Genomic DNA, 18,087 nt, shown 5'->3' on the forward strand with positions numbered 1-18,087 from the left:
TACATGCTAGAGGGAAGTGACGCTCTAGTGTGCTACAACAACCCTTTTTAAACAGAAAAGAAAACTCAAATACCCCATCAGATGGTCAATGAAAATTTAACTTTGTAACATGCATTCATTGTTTTAATTGCTTTTATTGTCAAATATTTGATATTGTGCTTGTTTCACTTAATCCTAGAGTGATGTTGACACTCATTGGTACTGAATTTTTATGATGCACTTGTATTCTGCTTCAGCCATGCATTCTTGTCAGTTATCAATGTTGCTGATCATATCAAGCAAAAATGTTGGCAATATTAGTGCAGGTATTCATGGATGGTTTAGGTGTGAATAATATTGCAGGGCTGAAATCCTCAGAACTTAATCGGTACTAGTCTGAATAGCTTGCGAGTCTTAAAGATAAGAGGTTGTAAAAATAAATGTTAAAGGGACATTATACATTTTTTTTTCTTTCCATAAATGTTTTGTAGATAAATTCTTTATATAGCCCATAAAGAAAACATTTTTTTTAAATAAATGTATAGTTTTGCTTATTTTTAAATAACATTGCTCTGATTTTCAGACTCCTAACCAAGCCCCAAAGTGTTATGTGAATACCGTCAGCTACCTTCTCCAGCTTGCTCCTGTTTGTATAAAGGGTCTTTTCATATGCAAAAGGAGGAGGGGGGAGTGTCTTATTTGCCACTTGCAGTGGGCTTTCCAGCTACCTTTTCAACAGAGCAAAACTGACCGTTTCTAAGTACGTTTTTAAACAGTTTTATACTGGATTTTTATATCCGTATCTGCATCTTATTCTTTATAGTAGTTTCTATTACATGCAGTTATATGAAAATGAGTGTATACTGTCCCTTTAAGTATAGATTTCAAGTTAATTTGGTGTGCTTGTTTCTATTAAAAAAAAAAAAAATATACAATTCTCTGAGCAGAATCTGTACTATAAATACACTTAGAATTAAGTTGTACTGTAAAATGTTTTCCCTTTTTAATGTGAACCTAGTGATGCATTTTACCCATTTGAGTGTATTAAATTGCTTTCACATAGCTTCCTTTACCTTTATTTTTTATGTTAAATTGCTGCTTTTGTCTGAATTTTCATAGTGGTTACATAGCTTTTCTATATATTGAAACCATCTCCTAGTTTGGTTGGGGAAAATGGAGTGCTCAGCCAATTTTAAAGGTTTCTGCTTTCAAATTCACACCTCATGGTACAGGGTGTGTGTGTGTTTTTTTTTTTTGTTTTTTTTTTTGTTTTGGGAAATCATTAAGGGGGCTTATAAAAAATACTTTTTATTGCAAAATGCTTCTTTAATATAAAATTGTGGTTTCATGTTTTTGTCCCTTTTTTTTTTTTTTTTTTTTTTTTTTAAGAACAGTTGATTTCATGGCAGTTAAAGGGATAGGCAAACTTGCATGATTCAGATCATGGTTTTTAGACTTATAATTTCACTTCTATATTCAAATGTACATTGTTCTCTTGATATCCATATTTAAAAGAAGAATATATATATCCTACATGAGTTGGAGCAAGCTGGTGATTGGTGCCTGCATACATTTTGTCTCTTGCTCAGCCAGAGCACATTTAATGGGTTTTCTATCTTCTACTGCATATGTACCAATGTTGTTCCTTCACACCACATAGTATGAGTGCATCAGAAAAATTCAGGTTCTAATAGGAGTGTCTCATGTTCAGCTAGCTCTCTGTATTGCATTGCTGCTACTTCAACAAAAGATATTTAGGGAATGAAGCAAATTTCAGTCATTGAAACAATTTTAAACAACGTTCCACGGTACTTCTATCTGAACCCTGAAAGAAATAAAGTTGTATGCGCCTTTTTAATGACTAATAATCTATGCCTCTGGGTATGGGGGTGTATTCTGAATTTTTCTTTTCATTTTAGATTGTAGACAAAGCCCTTGAAGAGCCCAAGTACAGCTCACTATATGCTCAGCTATGTTTGCGATTAGCAGAGGATGCACCAAACTTTGATGGCCCATCAGAGGGTTCAGCAGGACAGAAGCAAAGCACAGTATGACTTAACATTTTTACATAATTTACTGAAGTGCAAACAAAAAAATACTTCCTCCCACCACTTTTTGGATGTTCATATATATTTCTTATTATCAGACATTTAGGCGCCTCCTAATTACAAAACTTCAAGATGAATTTGAAAATCGATCCAGAAATGTCGAAGGTATTGGACTCAATTTTCTCATAAGTATAATACTCTGACTAGGCACACAAGTAATAATTAAAAATTTTATTTATTTTTCCAAGTTTATGACAAGCGGGACAGTCCCCTTCTTCCTGAGGAGGAGGAACAGAGAGCCATTGCAAAGCTCAAGATGTTGGGAAACATTAAATTTATCGGGGAGCTTGGCAAACTTGATCTTATTCATGAATCTATCCTTCATAAGTGGCATCAAACAGTAAGCTTGTCAACTGGAATACAAAGGGTTTAATATGAATATATGCCATAAGCATATTGTAACATGTTCAATTTTTTTTTTTTTCTTCATAAATAAGCTTTTGAAAAGAAAAAGAGAATCCAGCTTAAAGACATGGGGGCCAGCATCTTGGAGTGTCCTCTGTCAGATAATGAGAACTGCTGGACCTAGATTAGACCACGAAAAGCTAAGGTATGTACATATCTGAGATAATAAACAACAAACAATCCATTTGTGAGCATGTGTCTATTCTTAGATGTGTTTTTTTTTTTTTTGTTTGCTTCCCCCCCCACCCCTCCCCCAACATTACTCAAAAGTATGTTCGGAGTTTGGAGACTTTGAATTGTCCCTTTTTTAGTCTTTATAAATTGATGTTTCCATTTTTTATTACATCTAACATGGACCAGTAAACATTCTTGTGTTGCTATAGTATAACATGTCAGCACAATTAACAACATCTTTCAGAAGAATAACATCTGCTAAAAGACGTTATTGTTATTTGTAGAGCGCCAACAGATTTCTGCAGCGCTATAAAACAAAGGGGAGTACAACAAAACAAGTAGAGGGCCCTGCCAAGAGTTGCACTGTTGTAATCCACTCTTAAGAAGGTGAATCTACAAACAGCTGGACTCTTAGGCTTACATGCTAAGGGGGTTCAGGGGATAGCAATGAAGGAGAGGAACTAGGTATAAAGTAAGGTTAGCATAGTTTGTATGCATCCTTGAACAGTAGAGTCTTTAGGGAGTGCTTGAAGCTTTCAAAACTAGGGGAGAGTCTTGTGGGGCGAGGCAGAGAGTTCCACAAGATGGGAACCAGTCTGGAGAAGTCCTGTAAACGGAGTGCGATGAGGTAACCAGAGAGGAGAGTAGGAGGTCATGAGCATTTCGAAGGGGACGGGAGGGAGAGTATCTGGAGACAAGGTCTGAGATATAGGGGGGAGCAGTGCAGTTGAGGCTTTGTATGTCAGAGTGAGAATTTTGTGTTTGATCCTAGAGGCAAGAGGAAGCCAGTGAAGGGATTGGCAAAGAGGAACAGCAGATGAAGAGCGACGTGTAAGAAAGATTAGATCTGGCAGAGCATTTCATTATGGATTGTAAGGGAGCTAGGCGGCAAGTGGGGAGACCAGAGAGGACAGGAGTTGCAGTAATCAAGGCGGGAAAGAATGAGAGAGTGATTAAAATCTTAGTTGTGTCTTGTGTAAGGAAGTGTCTAATTTTGGAGATGGTTTTTAAGGTGGAAGTGGCAGGCTTTAGCCAAGGACTGAATGTGAGGAGTGAAGGAAAGATCTGAGTCAAATGTGACCCCGAGACATCGGGCATGCGGGGTAGGGGTAATGATGGAGTTGTCAACAGTTATAGAGATATTGGGGGTGGAGACTTTGGAAGAAGGGGGAAAATGAGGAGCTCAGTTTTGGAGACATTTAGCTTGAGGTAGTGGGAGGACATCCAGGAAGAGATCTGAGAGACGGTGACATGGGTTAGCAAGGAAGGAGATGGGTCTGGTGCAGAGAAGTAGATTTGGGTGTCGTCGGCATACAAATGATATTGGAAAACCGTTGGGACTTAATTAGGGAGCCCTAGTGATGACGTATAGATTGAGAAGAGAAGGGGACAGAGCTTACGGTACTCCCGACAGAACGTGGTGACGGGGCAGAGGAGGCCCCAGAGAAGGCTACACTGAAGGTACTGTTTGATAGGTAGGAAGAGCCACGAAAGGGCTGTCACAGATGCCAAAGGATGGGAGGGTTTGGAGCAAAAGAGGGTGGTCGACAGTGTCAAGGCTGCGGACAGATCAAGGAGGATAAGCAGAGAGAAGTGGCCTTTTGATTTTGCTGTAAGTAGGTCATTGGCGACCTTAACAATAGCTGGCTCTGTGGAGTGATAGGGACGAAATCAGATTGCAGCGGGTCAAGAAGGGAGTTTAACGTGAGGAAATGCCGATAGGCGTGCATATACTAGTTTTTTGAGAAGCTTTGAAGCAAGAGGGAGGAGGGAAATAGGGCGGTAGTTGGATGGGGAGGTAGGATCAAGGGAAGGTGTGTGTGTGTTTTTTTTTTTTTTTTTTTTTTTTTTTTTGTTTTTTTTTTTAGGATAGGTGTGACCAGTGCATGTTTCATCGAGGAGGGAACTGTACCAATGCTGAGGGAGAGGTTGAAAATGTGTGATAGTATAGGGGTAAGGGTAGCAGAGAGGGAGGGAGTAGCTGTGACGGGATAGGGTCAAGGGGACAGGTAGTGAGGTGAGCGCAGTATAAGTGCCGAAACTTCTTCCTCAGTAACAGGGGAGAATGAATTACGTTTCAGGTTATGAGGGTTGTGGTTGAGTGAGAGTGTTTGAGGGGGGAGAGAATGGAATTATGCTGAGAGATGATTTCATGTCTGATGGAGTCAATTTTGTTAATGAGGTCTTGAGCTGACAGAGGTGGTATTAGGAAGTGGGGGAGGGCGGAGTGAGAGTATTGAAAGTGAAGAATAGACGTTTTGGGTTAGAAGAAAGAGTAGAGAAGAAGTGTTGCTTGTGGAGATTAAGGGCAGAATAGTAGGAGTTCAAGATGAATGTGTAGCAGAGTTAGCCCTTGATATGTCTGCAGGGTAAACTTCAAGTTCTGAGAATTAGTCTTTCTCAGTTTATAGTTAACCCTTTAACGACGCCATGTCGTACAGGGTACGTTGCGCACAACAACCTGGTCTTTAAAGACCAGCGACGTACCCTGTACGACATAAGGGTTTAAGGCGGCTGGAAGCGATTCTGATCGCTTCCAGCCGCTTTTCAAGGTATTGCTGTAATGCCTCGATATTGAGGCATCACTGCAATACCTTTTTTCCAAACCGATGCAGAGAGAGCCACTCTGTGGCCCTCTCTGCACCGGTAGCGATGGGCCCGATCGTGGGTGGGAGCAGCTGCAGGGAGGCGGGTGGGCGGCCCATCGCTACCCGGCATCCGGTTCCTGAATGTGGAAATGTGCACACGGGTGCCGGAGCGCGCGGGGGGGGGCCTGCAGGGGAGCGCGCGCATTAGTGCGCGCGATTAGCGCAACAACCACTGCCACGAATGAATGGCAGTCGGGGGGGGGGGGGGGGATAACACTCAAAAGGATCTGGGAGGGGGAGAAGGGTTTTGAGAGGGGCAGTTACACTACAAAAAATTTTTTAATTGCATTTAAAAAAAAAACATTTTTTGGGAGACAGCTGCCAGTACCCAAGATGTCAGCAAATAGGTAGTGGGCAAGGGTTTATAGAGCTGTTTGGGGGGGGGGGGTGAGAGAGGTTGGGGGCTAAGGGAGGGTCCATCACAGCTAGACAGATATATAAAAAAAAAATTAACAAAAAGCCTTTTATTTTTAGTACTGGCAGAGACAATTGTGGGGGAGGGAAGAGATGTTTGGGAGGGATCAGGGAGTGGGATGTGTCAGGTGGGAGGCTTATCTCTACACTAAAGCTAAAATTAATCCTGCAAGCTCCCTACAAGGCTAGCAACCCCTGCACTGCTGGGCATAATACACGTGATGCTTAGCGGCCTTCTAATTACCAAAAAGCAACGCCAAAGCCATACATGTCTGCTATTTCTGAACAAAGGGGATCCCAGAGAAGCATTTACAATCATTTATGCCATAATTGCACAAGTTGTTTGTAAATTTCAGTGAGAAACTTTTTTTTTTTTTTTTTTTTATTTGATCGCATTATACTTGGGGTTGTCTACTACACTAAAGCTAAAATTTACCCTAGAAGCTCCCTAATTAACCCCTTCACTGCTGGGCATAATACACGTGTGATGCTCAGTGGCATTTAGCGGCCTTCTAATTGCCAAAAAGCAACACCATATATGTCTGCTATTTCTGAACAAAGAGGATCCCAGAGAAGCATATACAACCATTTATGCCATAATTGCACAAGTTGTTTGTAAATAATTTTAGTGAGAAACCTAAAGTTTGTGAAAACGTGAACTTTTTTTTTTTTTTTTTTTATTTGATCGCATTTGGCGGTGAAATAGTGGCATGAAATATACCTAACTGGGCCTTGATCAATACTTTGGGATGTCTTCTAAAAAAAATATATATATAAATGTCTAGGGATTCCTGAAAGATATCAGTGTCACAATGTAACTAGCGCTAATTTGGGGGGGCAAAAAAGTGTTTTGGAAATAGCAAAGTGTTACTTGTATTTATTGCCCTTTAACTTGCAAAGAACATGTAAACATTGGGTATTTCTAAACTCAGGACAAAATTTAGAAACTATTTAGCATGGGTGTTTTTTGGTGGTTGTAGATGTGTCACAGATTTTGGGGTCAAAGTTAGAAGAAGTGGGGGTTTTTTGTTTTTGGTTTTGTTTTTTTTTTTTTTTTTTTTATATATATATATATATATATATATATATATATATATTTACAGACATATATATATATATATATATATATATATATATATATATATATATATATTATATATATATATATATATATATTTTACTTTAAAAAAAAAAAATTATATTATAAGATATGATGAAAATGTTATAGAAAGTCAGTTTAATGGCAAGAAAAAACAGTATATAATGTGTTGGTACAGTAAATGAGTAAGAGGAAAATTACAGCTAAACACAAAGACCGCAGAAATGTAAAAATAGCCCTGGTTTTTAATGGAAAGAAATTGAAAAATGGCCTTGTCCTTAAGGGGTTAAATTACATGTAAAGGGGGCAAAATAACTTATATAAATATATTGCAAAGTTGCTTAGTTACCCATAACCAAAAGCTTGAAGATACAAACCAAATCTAAAGTTAAACGGCATGCACCTTATTCCAGTGACAGTGGGTGTTTCACTTGCTCATTCTGCAGGGCCCCTTAGTGTAGGCATCAAAGGGATGGGGTGTTGCAAACAAGCATTCTGTGGTAAAAACCTTATTCTCGTACACAGGTCGGTATGAGTGATCTTGGATTTTTTTTTTTTATTTTTTTTTTTAGTACTGTTAAGCATGGCGTGTTATGTCGCTTGTGCTGCCTTATAGAGAGGGATGGAGGTGGGTGAAGAAAGCATGTATTTACATTTACTGTGCAAGTTCTATATTGGCAGACACATGCTAAAAAAATGTTTTTAAAGGGTGGAAAGAGGTGCATCATATTTCACAAGGTCAAACTGACTCAGAATCTATAATGCAGTGTTAAAAGGTACAAAAACAAAATTGTATGAAATCATATTAATTGCTTTCTTTTTTCTTTTTTTTTCTCCCTTTGCTAGTCCTTAATGGATCAGTACTTTGCCCGTATGAACGCCTTGAAGCCAAGTAAGGAATTGCCGGCAAGGATTCGTTTCCTGCTGCAAGTAAGTTCGTTGTTATAGATCTGAATGTGTGGTGTCTAGAAAAAAGCTTGACATGCTATTTATTTGCAAATATGGTGCCCTTCCCTGTAAGCCATCATAAACCATTTTTGTCAACCTCCATCTTCAGGTATACTGTACATAACGGACTTGTTTTTTCAGGATTTCCCTGCTATGTTTGGTTAAATAGCCAAGTCTTTGATTTACTTGAGGACTATAGTTGAGAGATGCTGATGTAAACAATTTTTCCAAACTAGAATGTTAAAGGGACTGTCTACAATATAATTTTTGTTTGAAAAGATAGATGATCCCTTTTATTACCCATTCCCCGGTTTTGCATAACCAACACGAATATAGTAATATACTTTTTTACCCTGAATACTTTGTATCTAAGCCTCTGCCGACTGCCCCTTTAAGTTCTGACAGACTTGCATTTAAGCCAATAGGTAACTCCACAGATGTGAGCACAATGTTATCTATATGAGGACACAGGAACGAACACTAGTTGTGAAAAATGTCAGTGCATTCAGATAAGACCTTCGAGGACCCGCCTAGAGATATAGATAGATAGATAGAGATATATTTACACACACACCGAGAACAAAGCAAAGTTGTTTAAATGACATGCCCTATCTGAATCATGAAAGTTTATTTTTTACTAGATTACACTTTTTTTTTTTTTTTTTTTTAAAGGGACAGTAAAGTTAAAAAAAAAACTTTCATGATTCAGACAGGGTATGTAATTTTAAAAAAACTTATCAATTTTACTTTATTAACAATTTTGCTTTGTTCTCTTGGTATTCTTAGTTGAAAGCTAAATCTAGGAGGTTCATTTGCTCATTTCTTAGACCTTGAAGACCACCTCTAATCTGAAAGCATTTTGACAGTTTTTCACCACTAGAGGGCGTTAGTTCATGTGTTTCATATAGATAACCTTGAGCTCAGACACGTGAAGCTCTTAGGAGTCAGAACTAATTGGCTAATTACAGAGGTAAAACGTGTATTTATATAACTGTTGGTTATGCAAAACTGGGGAATGGGTAATAAAGGGATTATCTATCTACTTTATTTAAAAAAAAAAAAAAAAATCCTGGTGTTGACTGTCCCTTTAAGTTGCCTTAGTCTCCACATTATCTAACTAGAATCGCTAACTTATCTCTAGCGTTCTCTGGGGGTTTATAATATGGCTGTTCAGGATTTGTGGATCACCGTGTAGCCCTCTTCCATGTTGTGTGTATTAAAGCACAAACAAAAAAACTATAGAACCCACAAAGTGGCAACTCCTCTAACTGAAGATTTGGAACAGCTTGCACCTTTTCTCATAATGTGTGTGTTCTGGGAGTCTAGTTGCAGTACTATATATTTCTGATTTTAAGAAATTCTAATATTTATTCACTAGCCCTCCAAAGTGTGTGGGGGGGGGGAATAGTGCTCAGCCTTTTCAAATGAGGGGTTATGGTTAGGTTGACCTTGCATTGCAGTATTCCAGCAAACCTAAATTTGTGGAGTATAATTCTTTGTTAAAAGGACATGAAACCAAAACCATTTTCTTTCAAGATTTCGATTAGAGCATGTTATTTGAAATGACTTTCTAATTTTACTATTATCAATCTTTCTGCTCCCCCCCCCCCCCCCAAATCTCTTGACATGTTATGTGACAAACTCCGGAGCGTACATGCAACTGCTGCACTATTCATGCTCCAATCACCTACCTAGGTTTCTCCAACAATGCATACTATGACAACAAAACAAATTAAACTTTTTTTTTTTTTTTTTTTTTTTTAATGCAGTCTTAATTACAAAAGAGAATTTTAGGTTTCATATCCCTTTTTAATGCTGCTTGCATTATATTTTAAAATATTCTTAGGCTATAACTAATTGTACCCTTCTCATAAGAAATATGAACTTTATGGTTCCTACAAGTTCATCATCCATATATCTCCATCAGAAATAAGTATAATTTCCTAAACTAATATCATGGTATGGTTATTTCTGGTTATGAATACATGCATCAAAATGTACTGGCAAATACTTTGTTAATATTCACTTGGTACTTGATTTGTTCTAACTTGGGTGTTTTCTGTTTTTAGGATACTGTGGAGTTGCGAGAAAACCGTTGGGTTCCTCGTAAAGCTTTTAATGACAATGGACCAAAGACTATCAATCAAATCCGCCAAGATGCAGTGAAGGTAGCAATTAAATATCATTCTATATGAAAACTTTTTACTACATAGTGTTGGTATTTGATATAAACGGAATTGTATCTAGTTGTCTTAAAGGGACACAGAACCCAATTTTATTTTGTGATTCAGAGCATGACCGTTTAAGCAACTTTCTAATTTACTCCCTATTAAAAAAAAAAAAATTCATTCTCTTGGTATCTTTATTTGAAAAGCAAGAATGTAAGTTTAGATGCCGGCCCATTTTTGGTGAACAACCTGGGTTTTTCTTACTGATTGGATAAATTCATCCACCAATAAAAAGTGCTGTCCAGAGGCTGAACCAAAAAAGCTTATATGCATTTTTTCAAATAAACATAGCAAGAGAACAAAAAATGATAGGAGTAAATTAGAAAGTTGCTTAAAAAAGTGCATGCTCTCTGAATTACAAAAGAAAATATTTAAAGGGAAACTGAACCCAAATTTTTTCTTTTGTAATTCAAACACCATTTGATATATACAGGCATATCTAGTTTTAATTTGTAGGTTTGTGGCAAGTCTATTGGCGCCATTTTTCCAGCATATAAACACAAATACGCACACCACCAGCAAAAAGATTGACATGCTGAAGGCTCAGGTGATTAACATTTTTGCAAGTCTCTTTTTAGAATATTGGATCAATACGGTCGTCCTTTTGACTTTTTCCCAAACGCAACCTAGTCCCCTCCTCCTATAACATAGACTTGCCCAATAATAGCCGTATTACCACTTTCATATTGTGCATAAGAAGCCTCATCTTCCACAAGTGGAAAGATAAGGCAATACCTACATTTACAGAAATTAGTTTGTTCGATTAGACACTGATAATTTAGAATCGCAAGTGTTGTCTTTTTTGGAAAATGGTAAATTTTTATTAACCATTTGAGTGCTAAGCACTTTCCCACCTGGGTGCTAAGCCAATTTAATTTTTTTTTAATTTGTGGAAAAATTAACTCTTTCTCCCCCCCCCCCCCCCCCCATATCGCCAAGACTTACACCATTGGAAATGTTAGATTACCTTTCCAATGGTGGGTCTTGGGGGTCTGTAGCTGCTTAGATGCCTGAGATAGGCTTCTAAGCAGCATGCCCCTTTCCCTATACTTTGTATTGACAAATTGTTAATAAAGTTGCGTGGTGACGTCATTGCGCGTGGCATCACTGCGCAAAACGTAATGCCTGTCGCTGTACAGGCACGATCCCTGGGGAGGGAGCAGGTGGGAGCCCCCAGATCTCTCTCAATCAAGGTGGTAGAGTGCTAGTGACTGCTCAGAGCTGTCAGAACTCAAAGGGTTAAATCACTCTTGAAGGAAGAACAAGACATTATTGTATTTCCATTTAAAAATTAGTCTTAGTCCTACTTGGAATATGGTAAGATCTATAGACCGCTCCGGGGGGGTGATTTTTTTTTTTTTTTTCCCCCTCAAAGTTTGGTGTTAAGAACTCAGTACAATTTTCAGTTTAATTTTAAAGGGCCATAATACCCAAATGTTTAAACACTTGAAAGTGATGCAGTATAGCTGTAAAAAGCTGACTTGAAAATATCACCTGAACATCTCTATGTAAACAATATATTTTACCCCAAAAGTTTCTCAGTAGCCACATCCCATTGTAAAGGACTTCTAAGCAGCAAATCAGTATGTCTGTCCCGGGACAGAGGAAGGAGCAAGCTTTCGTGCACACATCTTATTTCCCTATTCAGTGTAAGGAAGTTTACTGTGAAATCTCATGAGATCACAGTAAAAGAGTTCATGACCTCAGCACGGTTGATGCTGTTTATCTGCTGTTCATTTTTTTTTTTTTTTTTTTGAGTTCAACTTTTTACACAGAAATTACTCTGCTGAGCTGAGGAAATTGTGAGGTAAAATATCGAGATGCTCAGGTGATATTTTCCTGTCAGCTTTTTACAGTTATATGCTAAATCACTTGACACTGATGCACTATGTGTATTATGTCCCTTTAACAGATATTTTGATATCATGAATTATTTATATTAACAATTCTACATGTCTGTCCATTATATTTTGTTTCCCTTTCCTTTTTGCCTTCTGTACCCTATCGCTTTATAAATTTTAAAAAATTTATATATATATTTTTTCCCCTTATTCAAGGATCTAGGAGTCTTTATTCCTGCTCCTATGTCTCAAGGAATGCGTACAGATTTCTTTTTGGAGGGGCCATTTATGCCACCAAGAATGAAGCTTGACAGGGACCCACTTGGAGGGCTTGCTGATATGTTTCGACAAATGCCAGGTGTGGTGTGAGGGTTTTTTTTTTTTTTAAATGGTCTAGTCTATCAGTAATACCTATAGCTGTTCTATGAACAGTTTCTTATGTCCCTGTGTGGGTTTTTTTTTTTTAAATTTTGTTTTTGTTTTTGTTTTAGGTAGTGGCATTGGTACTGGTCCAGGGGTTATTCAAGACAGGTTTTCACCAACAATGGGACGTCATCGTTCAAATCAGTTATTTAATGGCCATGGGGGGCATATCATTCCTCCTGTTCCGTCCCAGTTTGGTGAAATTGGAGGCAAATCTTTCATGAAAAACCAGGTAGGCATATTTTTCTTATGTTCTGAAGCACTGTTTTCTGAAAATCCGAAGTGTGTGTGGGGTGTTTTTTTTTTTTCTTTTTTTTTTTTTTTTTTTAAATTGTGTTTTTTTGTTTTTCTCCTACAAGGGACCAGGCCAGCTTTACCAGAGTCAAGGACTCTTATCACAGCAAGGGCAGTCTAAGGATATGCCACCTCGTTTTATCAAAAAAGGACAGCTTAATGCAGATGAGGTTTGTATTGTGTGAGTTGTGTATTTATACATTAGCTGGCCCAGTGATTAAGAAAAGACGCGTTATTACGAGGACCAAATACTGGGAACTCCTTTTTCCTTCTCTTATTTTCTTCCTTTTTATTCTCTCCTTCCCAGCCTATAGTTCTTTTTCTCTTGCTACTTTTTTTTTCTTTATTTCAGAGTTACCAGTGTCCTTTGAGCAAGATTATGAGATCTGAGGGCTTGAATGTATTAGATTTGTTTTTTTTTTTAAAAAAGTGGGAGAATAAATGTTGTCTTAAGGTATATGTCATTGTTTCTCAGATCAGCCTTAGACCTGCCCAGTCTTTCCTTATGAATAAAAATCAAGTGCCAAAGCTTCAACCACAGATGACAATGATACCGCCTCGTACTCAGACACCACCAATGGGGCAGGTAAGAATTCCCTTTGTCTTATCAGCACCCCCCCCCCTCCCCATTATCTAAAAAGCGTTGGATATTCATTGTGAACTACCAACACCCCTTTTCTATCAGACACCTCAGCTTGGACTGAAAACCAATCCACCACCAATTCAAGAGAAGCCTGCAAAAAGTGTTAAGAAACCACCACCCTCGAAGGAAGAGCTACTAAAACTTACTGTAAGTTGTATTGTCATGTATTTTATTTTTGTTAGTTTTGGTCCTTTTTTACTTTTCTCCCTACTTTAAATCTGTATGCTGCTTGCTCTAAGCCAGTGTTTCCCAAACCCAGTCCTCCGGTCCCTTAATCAGGCTAGATAATGTGTTAACTAGAGCACAGGTGAAACAATCGGCTCACTCAGCTGATTATTTCACCTGTGATCTAGTTATGATATAATGAATATCTGTACTGGGTTTGGGAAACACTGCTCTAAGTCATAACTGGTGCAAGCTCACATTTGTTTTATATGGGCATGTGGCATGCTCAGAAGTGAACCAAAACTATAGACACAAGACATTTTTGTTTGCAGCCAGACATTTTTATTCATATGTTCATTTTCTCAACCTCCCTACTCCTCCCCTCAGGAAGCCTTTGTGACAGATTACTTGAATAATGGAAATGCAGCAGATGCCATCAATAGTGTGAAGGAAATGAGAGCTCCAAAACATTATATTCCAGAAATGATAAGCAAAATAGTCCTGCAGTCACTAGATCGGTCAGATGAAGACAAAGAGAAGGCCAGTGCATTGATTGGAATACTACGACAGGAAGGAATAGCCACTAGTGACAACTTCATGCAGGTAAATAAATCTCATGCCTGTAATTTCTAAGACATCTTATTTTTATGTAATGTAGCTGACTCCTGGAGTTTCTTTTAGGCTTTCTTGAATGTGTTGGACCAGTGCCCTAAATTGGAGGTGGACATACCTTTGGTAAAATCATACCTGGCACAATTTGCTGCCCGTGCCATAATTGCTGACCTTGTGAGCATTTCTGAACTGGCTCAGCCTCTAGAAAATGGTACCCATTTTCCTCTCTTTCTGCTATGCCTTCAGCAGTTGGCGAAGCTTAAAGACAAAGAATGGTTGACTGACCTTTTCCAGCAAAGCAAAGTTAATATGCAGAAAATGTTACCAGGTGAGTAATATTTTTGTCATTTTAAAGTCTATGTATGAATCAGAAATCTACTACATTGCTCCCTTTGCTGTCATCAGTTGGGGACCTATATAAAGAAGTTCCTGCACATATATTAATACATTATTTGATGGGTTCTGGATTCCCAGGCGAAGCCTGTAATGCAGATAAAATAAAGTGCATTACACCAGTGGTTGACATCTGTTTAAAATGAATTAGCCAGATATATTTTTAGGAGCCTACAGTGGTATTTTTATAAAGATTTGTGGAAATTAAGCAAAACATTAGGAGCCAGTGGTAAAATTCTAGCAGCCAGTGGCTTCCTGGGTTTGTCAATCCCGGTGTTGTGTGTGTGAATTCTGCATTGTTGATCATTTTATGGGAATTCAGATTTTAATAAAGTATATAAAAAAAAAAATAAAAAAAAACACTACCAAAGAAATGTTTTTTTTTATATTGCCTGCTTGCCCCTAGGGCCATGGAGCTTTTTGAGTTTTGTTATTTAAAGTGTTTAATGCATGGTGTACATTTTTCCCCTTTTATTTCTTGAAATGAACTGTAAATTTGTAGTTCAATTTCCCCTGAAAATTTGGAAGTGCAGACTTAGTGCTGCCAGGTTCTACAGTTTGTTCACTGTAGTAGCTAATATTTCTGTCCCCCCCCCCCCCCCAACTTAAATGGGTTTAAAATATTTTTTTGTATGCAGATATCTATACGATGCGTTTAATAACTGAGCTATAGTGCATAACATTACATAACTTTTTGCATATTGCAGAAATTGATCAAAATAAGGACCGAATGCTGGAGATTTTGGATGGAAAGGGGCTCAGTTTCTTATTTCCCCTTATGAAACTGGAGAAGGAGTTATTGAAACAAATAAAAACAGACCCATCTCCACAAACTATATATAAGTGGATTAAGGATAACATCTCTCCTAAACTACATGTAGATAAAGGATTTGTGAATATTTTGATGACCAGGTACGTCTCTCTAAAACCTCTAGAAATGTTTATTTCATTGATCATGGATTTGTAATAATGCTTGTGCTTTTTTCTTTCTCGTCCTCCTTGAAACCTTCCCTTCAGCTTTTTACAGTATATCTCTAATGAGGTTTGTCCAGAAGAAGAAGAAAGTGAGCTTTTAGCTGCTCCTTCTAAGGAGCAGTTGGAGCAAGAGAAGCAGCTGCTTCTTTCCTTTAAGCCAGTAATGCAGAAGTTCTTACATGACCATGTTGACCTGCAAGTTAGTGCACTATATGCACTTCAAGTGCACAGCTACAGCAAAAACTTTCCTAAAGGTAGGCATCAAACTTTATATATATATATATATATATATATATATATATATATATATATATATATATATATATATATATATATATAATTAGTTATTACGTGGTGTGTGTGTGTGCCTCCTAGACATCATTGCATTTTTTATTTATTTTTAAGGCATGTTACTGCGCTTCTTTGTCCATTTCTACGATATGGAAATTCTAGAGGAAGAAGCGTTTTTGGCTTGGAAGGAAGATATTACACAAGAGTTTCCAGGAAAGGGAAAAGCTTTATTCCAGGTATGCTGTTTGTTTGATGTGCATGAGTTAATTAGTGGTTGACAAAAACAAACTTGGATTAAAGGCAATAAAACCTAATCCTTCAGTACTTGTAAGTATTAAAATCAAGCTTTAGCTTCCGTTTTTAAAAGGAGAAACTTTGTGAATCTAGTAATAGCCAGAAACTGTTGGGTTTGTTTAAAGGGATAAGAAACACATGAAATGTGTTGTGATTTACAGAGCATAACATTTTAAAGTTTCCGATTTTTACTTATCAAATTTTGCTTTGTTCCCATGGTTTTCTGTTTGAAGAAATACCTAGGCAGGCATCAAGGAGACTACATGGCAGAGAATCGTGCTGCCATCTAGTACTCATGCGAACTGCTGAGCTATAGTGCTCCAGAAATGGGCTGGCTCCTATGTATATGTCACTGCTTTCCAACAAAAGATACCAAGAGAACGAATAATTGATAATAGAAGTAAATTAGAAAGTTGTTTAAAATCGCATGCTCTATCTGAATCATGAGTAAAAAATTGGACTTCATATTCCTTTATTAACAGTATTTAGCAGGGCAATCTTTTTAGACTTGCTATTAATACTGCACTTTAGTAGTTTGCTCTTGGGATGTAACCTATACGTTGTTTTTACAGGTGAACCAATGGCTTACCTGGCTGGAAACTGCTGAAGAGGAGGAGTCCGAGGAAGAAGCAGATTAATGAACCAGCCAAAGCCTTAATTTGTGCAAACGTACTGTTGCTATGATGTTACTGCATTTGACCTAACCACTGCGAAAATTCATTCCGCTGTAACATTTTCGCAATATTTCAAGCAGAGGCATGTCAGTAGGATTTCTTCTGCCTAAGGTTTTTAGTGTAATGTCTTAATCATAGTCAGCCATCCGATATTTTAGAATACCTTAAATGTTTAGAACAATGTATTAGCAGCATGCAATAATTACATCATATGTTCTCAAACATAAATGGTCTATTGCAAGGACTTTGCTGCCTGGTAACATAGGCTGTTAGGGGGGAAACTGAATAGCAACACTGAATACTGTAGATGCACTTTTCTCAGTGTAAAACTTGAGTTGTTGCAATATTTGATTATCCATTTGGGTGTTACAGAGAATCCTTAACTGTAATTGATGGTTGTTACCGTAATAGTATATTGCCTGTATTTCTACCTCTAGTAATGGGCTTTTTTTGTGCTAGGTTTTAATATCTTTGAGCCTTGGTGAGTGCACAATTCTTTGAAAGAAATATGGTTTACTTGCACAAAAAAATGATCGGTTTTGAGCGATTGATAGATGCCCTGATAAGTGGTATTGTGGGTGTGAAACTTTCAAATGCTGAGAAACTGAATTGGTCCTCCTTATTATAGTATTGAAATTACGTCTACTTAATTTATCAAGTCATGTTCATGCCCTGATTTTATATACTTGTATCAATAAACATTGTGATACTTGATGAGTGTGATTTTTATATCCTGCAATAGCATAAAATTGAAGTAAAACTTAAGTGTGGTTGTAGCATTTTTCTGACTGTCATGATAATGATCCCCATATATACCTTCCTTTTTTTTGTCTACCATCTCTTAGTTTCCCCCATCTGCCCATTATTAGTGGTTCCTGCACTAAAAAAGTTCTTTGAAGACTGTAAAAGGGACTTTCGGTCATAAAGTAAAATACTTCATGCTGAAAGTTCCTTTATTTGCCTGTAGTGTATGCTGTGCTAAACGCCTCAGGGCGCCTGCAGCAGAAAGCTATTTTATTATTTTTCAATGAGGCAACGTTTCCACCTCTTAGCCAATAGCCTAGCCTTTCAACAAAGGGAACCAAGAGAACTTGGCAATTTAGATACTAGGGGTAAATTGGAAACTTGTTTAAATGATATGAGATATAGATAGATTAAAATAATGTGTGTGTGTATGTCTACACACCCCTGTTAAAATGTCAGGTTTTTGTGATGTAAAAAAATGAGACAAAGATAAATCATTTCAGAACTTTTTCCACCTTTAATGTGACCTATAAACTGTACAACTCCATTGAAAACAAACTGAAATATTTTAGGTAAAGGGAAATAAAAATAAAAAAATAAAATATTGTTGCATAAGTGTGAACACCCTTTTATAACTGGGGATGTAGCTGTGTTCAGAATTAAGCAATCGCATTCAAAAGCATGTTAAATAGGAGTCAGTACACACCTGTCATTTTAAAGTGCCTCTGATTAACC

General features: G+C 37.4%; 1 protein-coding gene and 1 non-coding gene across 2 annotated transcripts in view; both read left to right on the forward strand.

Moving 5' to 3' along the window:
• The window catches only part of EIF4G2 (eukaryotic translation initiation factor 4 gamma 2), a 21,931-nt gene extending 4,611 nt beyond the window's left edge, over positions 1-17,320 (forward strand). The window contains 18 exon segments of the mRNA XM_053720587.1: positions 1,899-2,027; positions 2,126-2,192; positions 2,276-2,417; positions 2,514-2,583; positions 2,585-2,641; positions 7,674-7,757; positions 9,845-9,943; positions 12,061-12,202; positions 12,336-12,499; positions 12,627-12,731; positions 13,037-13,147; positions 13,247-13,351; positions 13,757-13,972; positions 14,051-14,309; positions 15,082-15,286; positions 15,392-15,603; positions 15,755-15,876; positions 16,507-17,320. Of these exon segments, the coding sequence (XP_053576562.1) occupies positions 1,899-2,027; positions 2,126-2,192; positions 2,276-2,417; positions 2,514-2,583; positions 2,585-2,641; positions 7,674-7,757; positions 9,845-9,943; positions 12,061-12,202; positions 12,336-12,499; positions 12,627-12,731; positions 13,037-13,147; positions 13,247-13,351; positions 13,757-13,972; positions 14,051-14,309; positions 15,082-15,286; positions 15,392-15,603; positions 15,755-15,876; positions 16,507-16,572 (2,355 nt within the window). The 3' untranslated portion in view covers positions 16,573-17,320.
• Positions 12,768-12,957, forward strand: LOC128637136 (small nucleolar RNA SNORD97). The gene has a single exon (XR_008398999.1). It is a non-coding gene; the product is annotated as a small nucleolar RNA SNORD97 (small nucleolar RNA).
• Positions 17,321-18,087: the final 767 nt, after the last annotated feature.

The sequence above is a fragment of the Bombina bombina genome, chromosome 7, assembly GCF_027579735.1.
Source record: "Bombina bombina isolate aBomBom1 chromosome 7, aBomBom1.pri, whole genome shotgun sequence".
Lineage (NCBI taxonomy): Eukaryota > Metazoa > Chordata > Amphibia > Anura > Bombinatoridae > Bombina > Bombina bombina.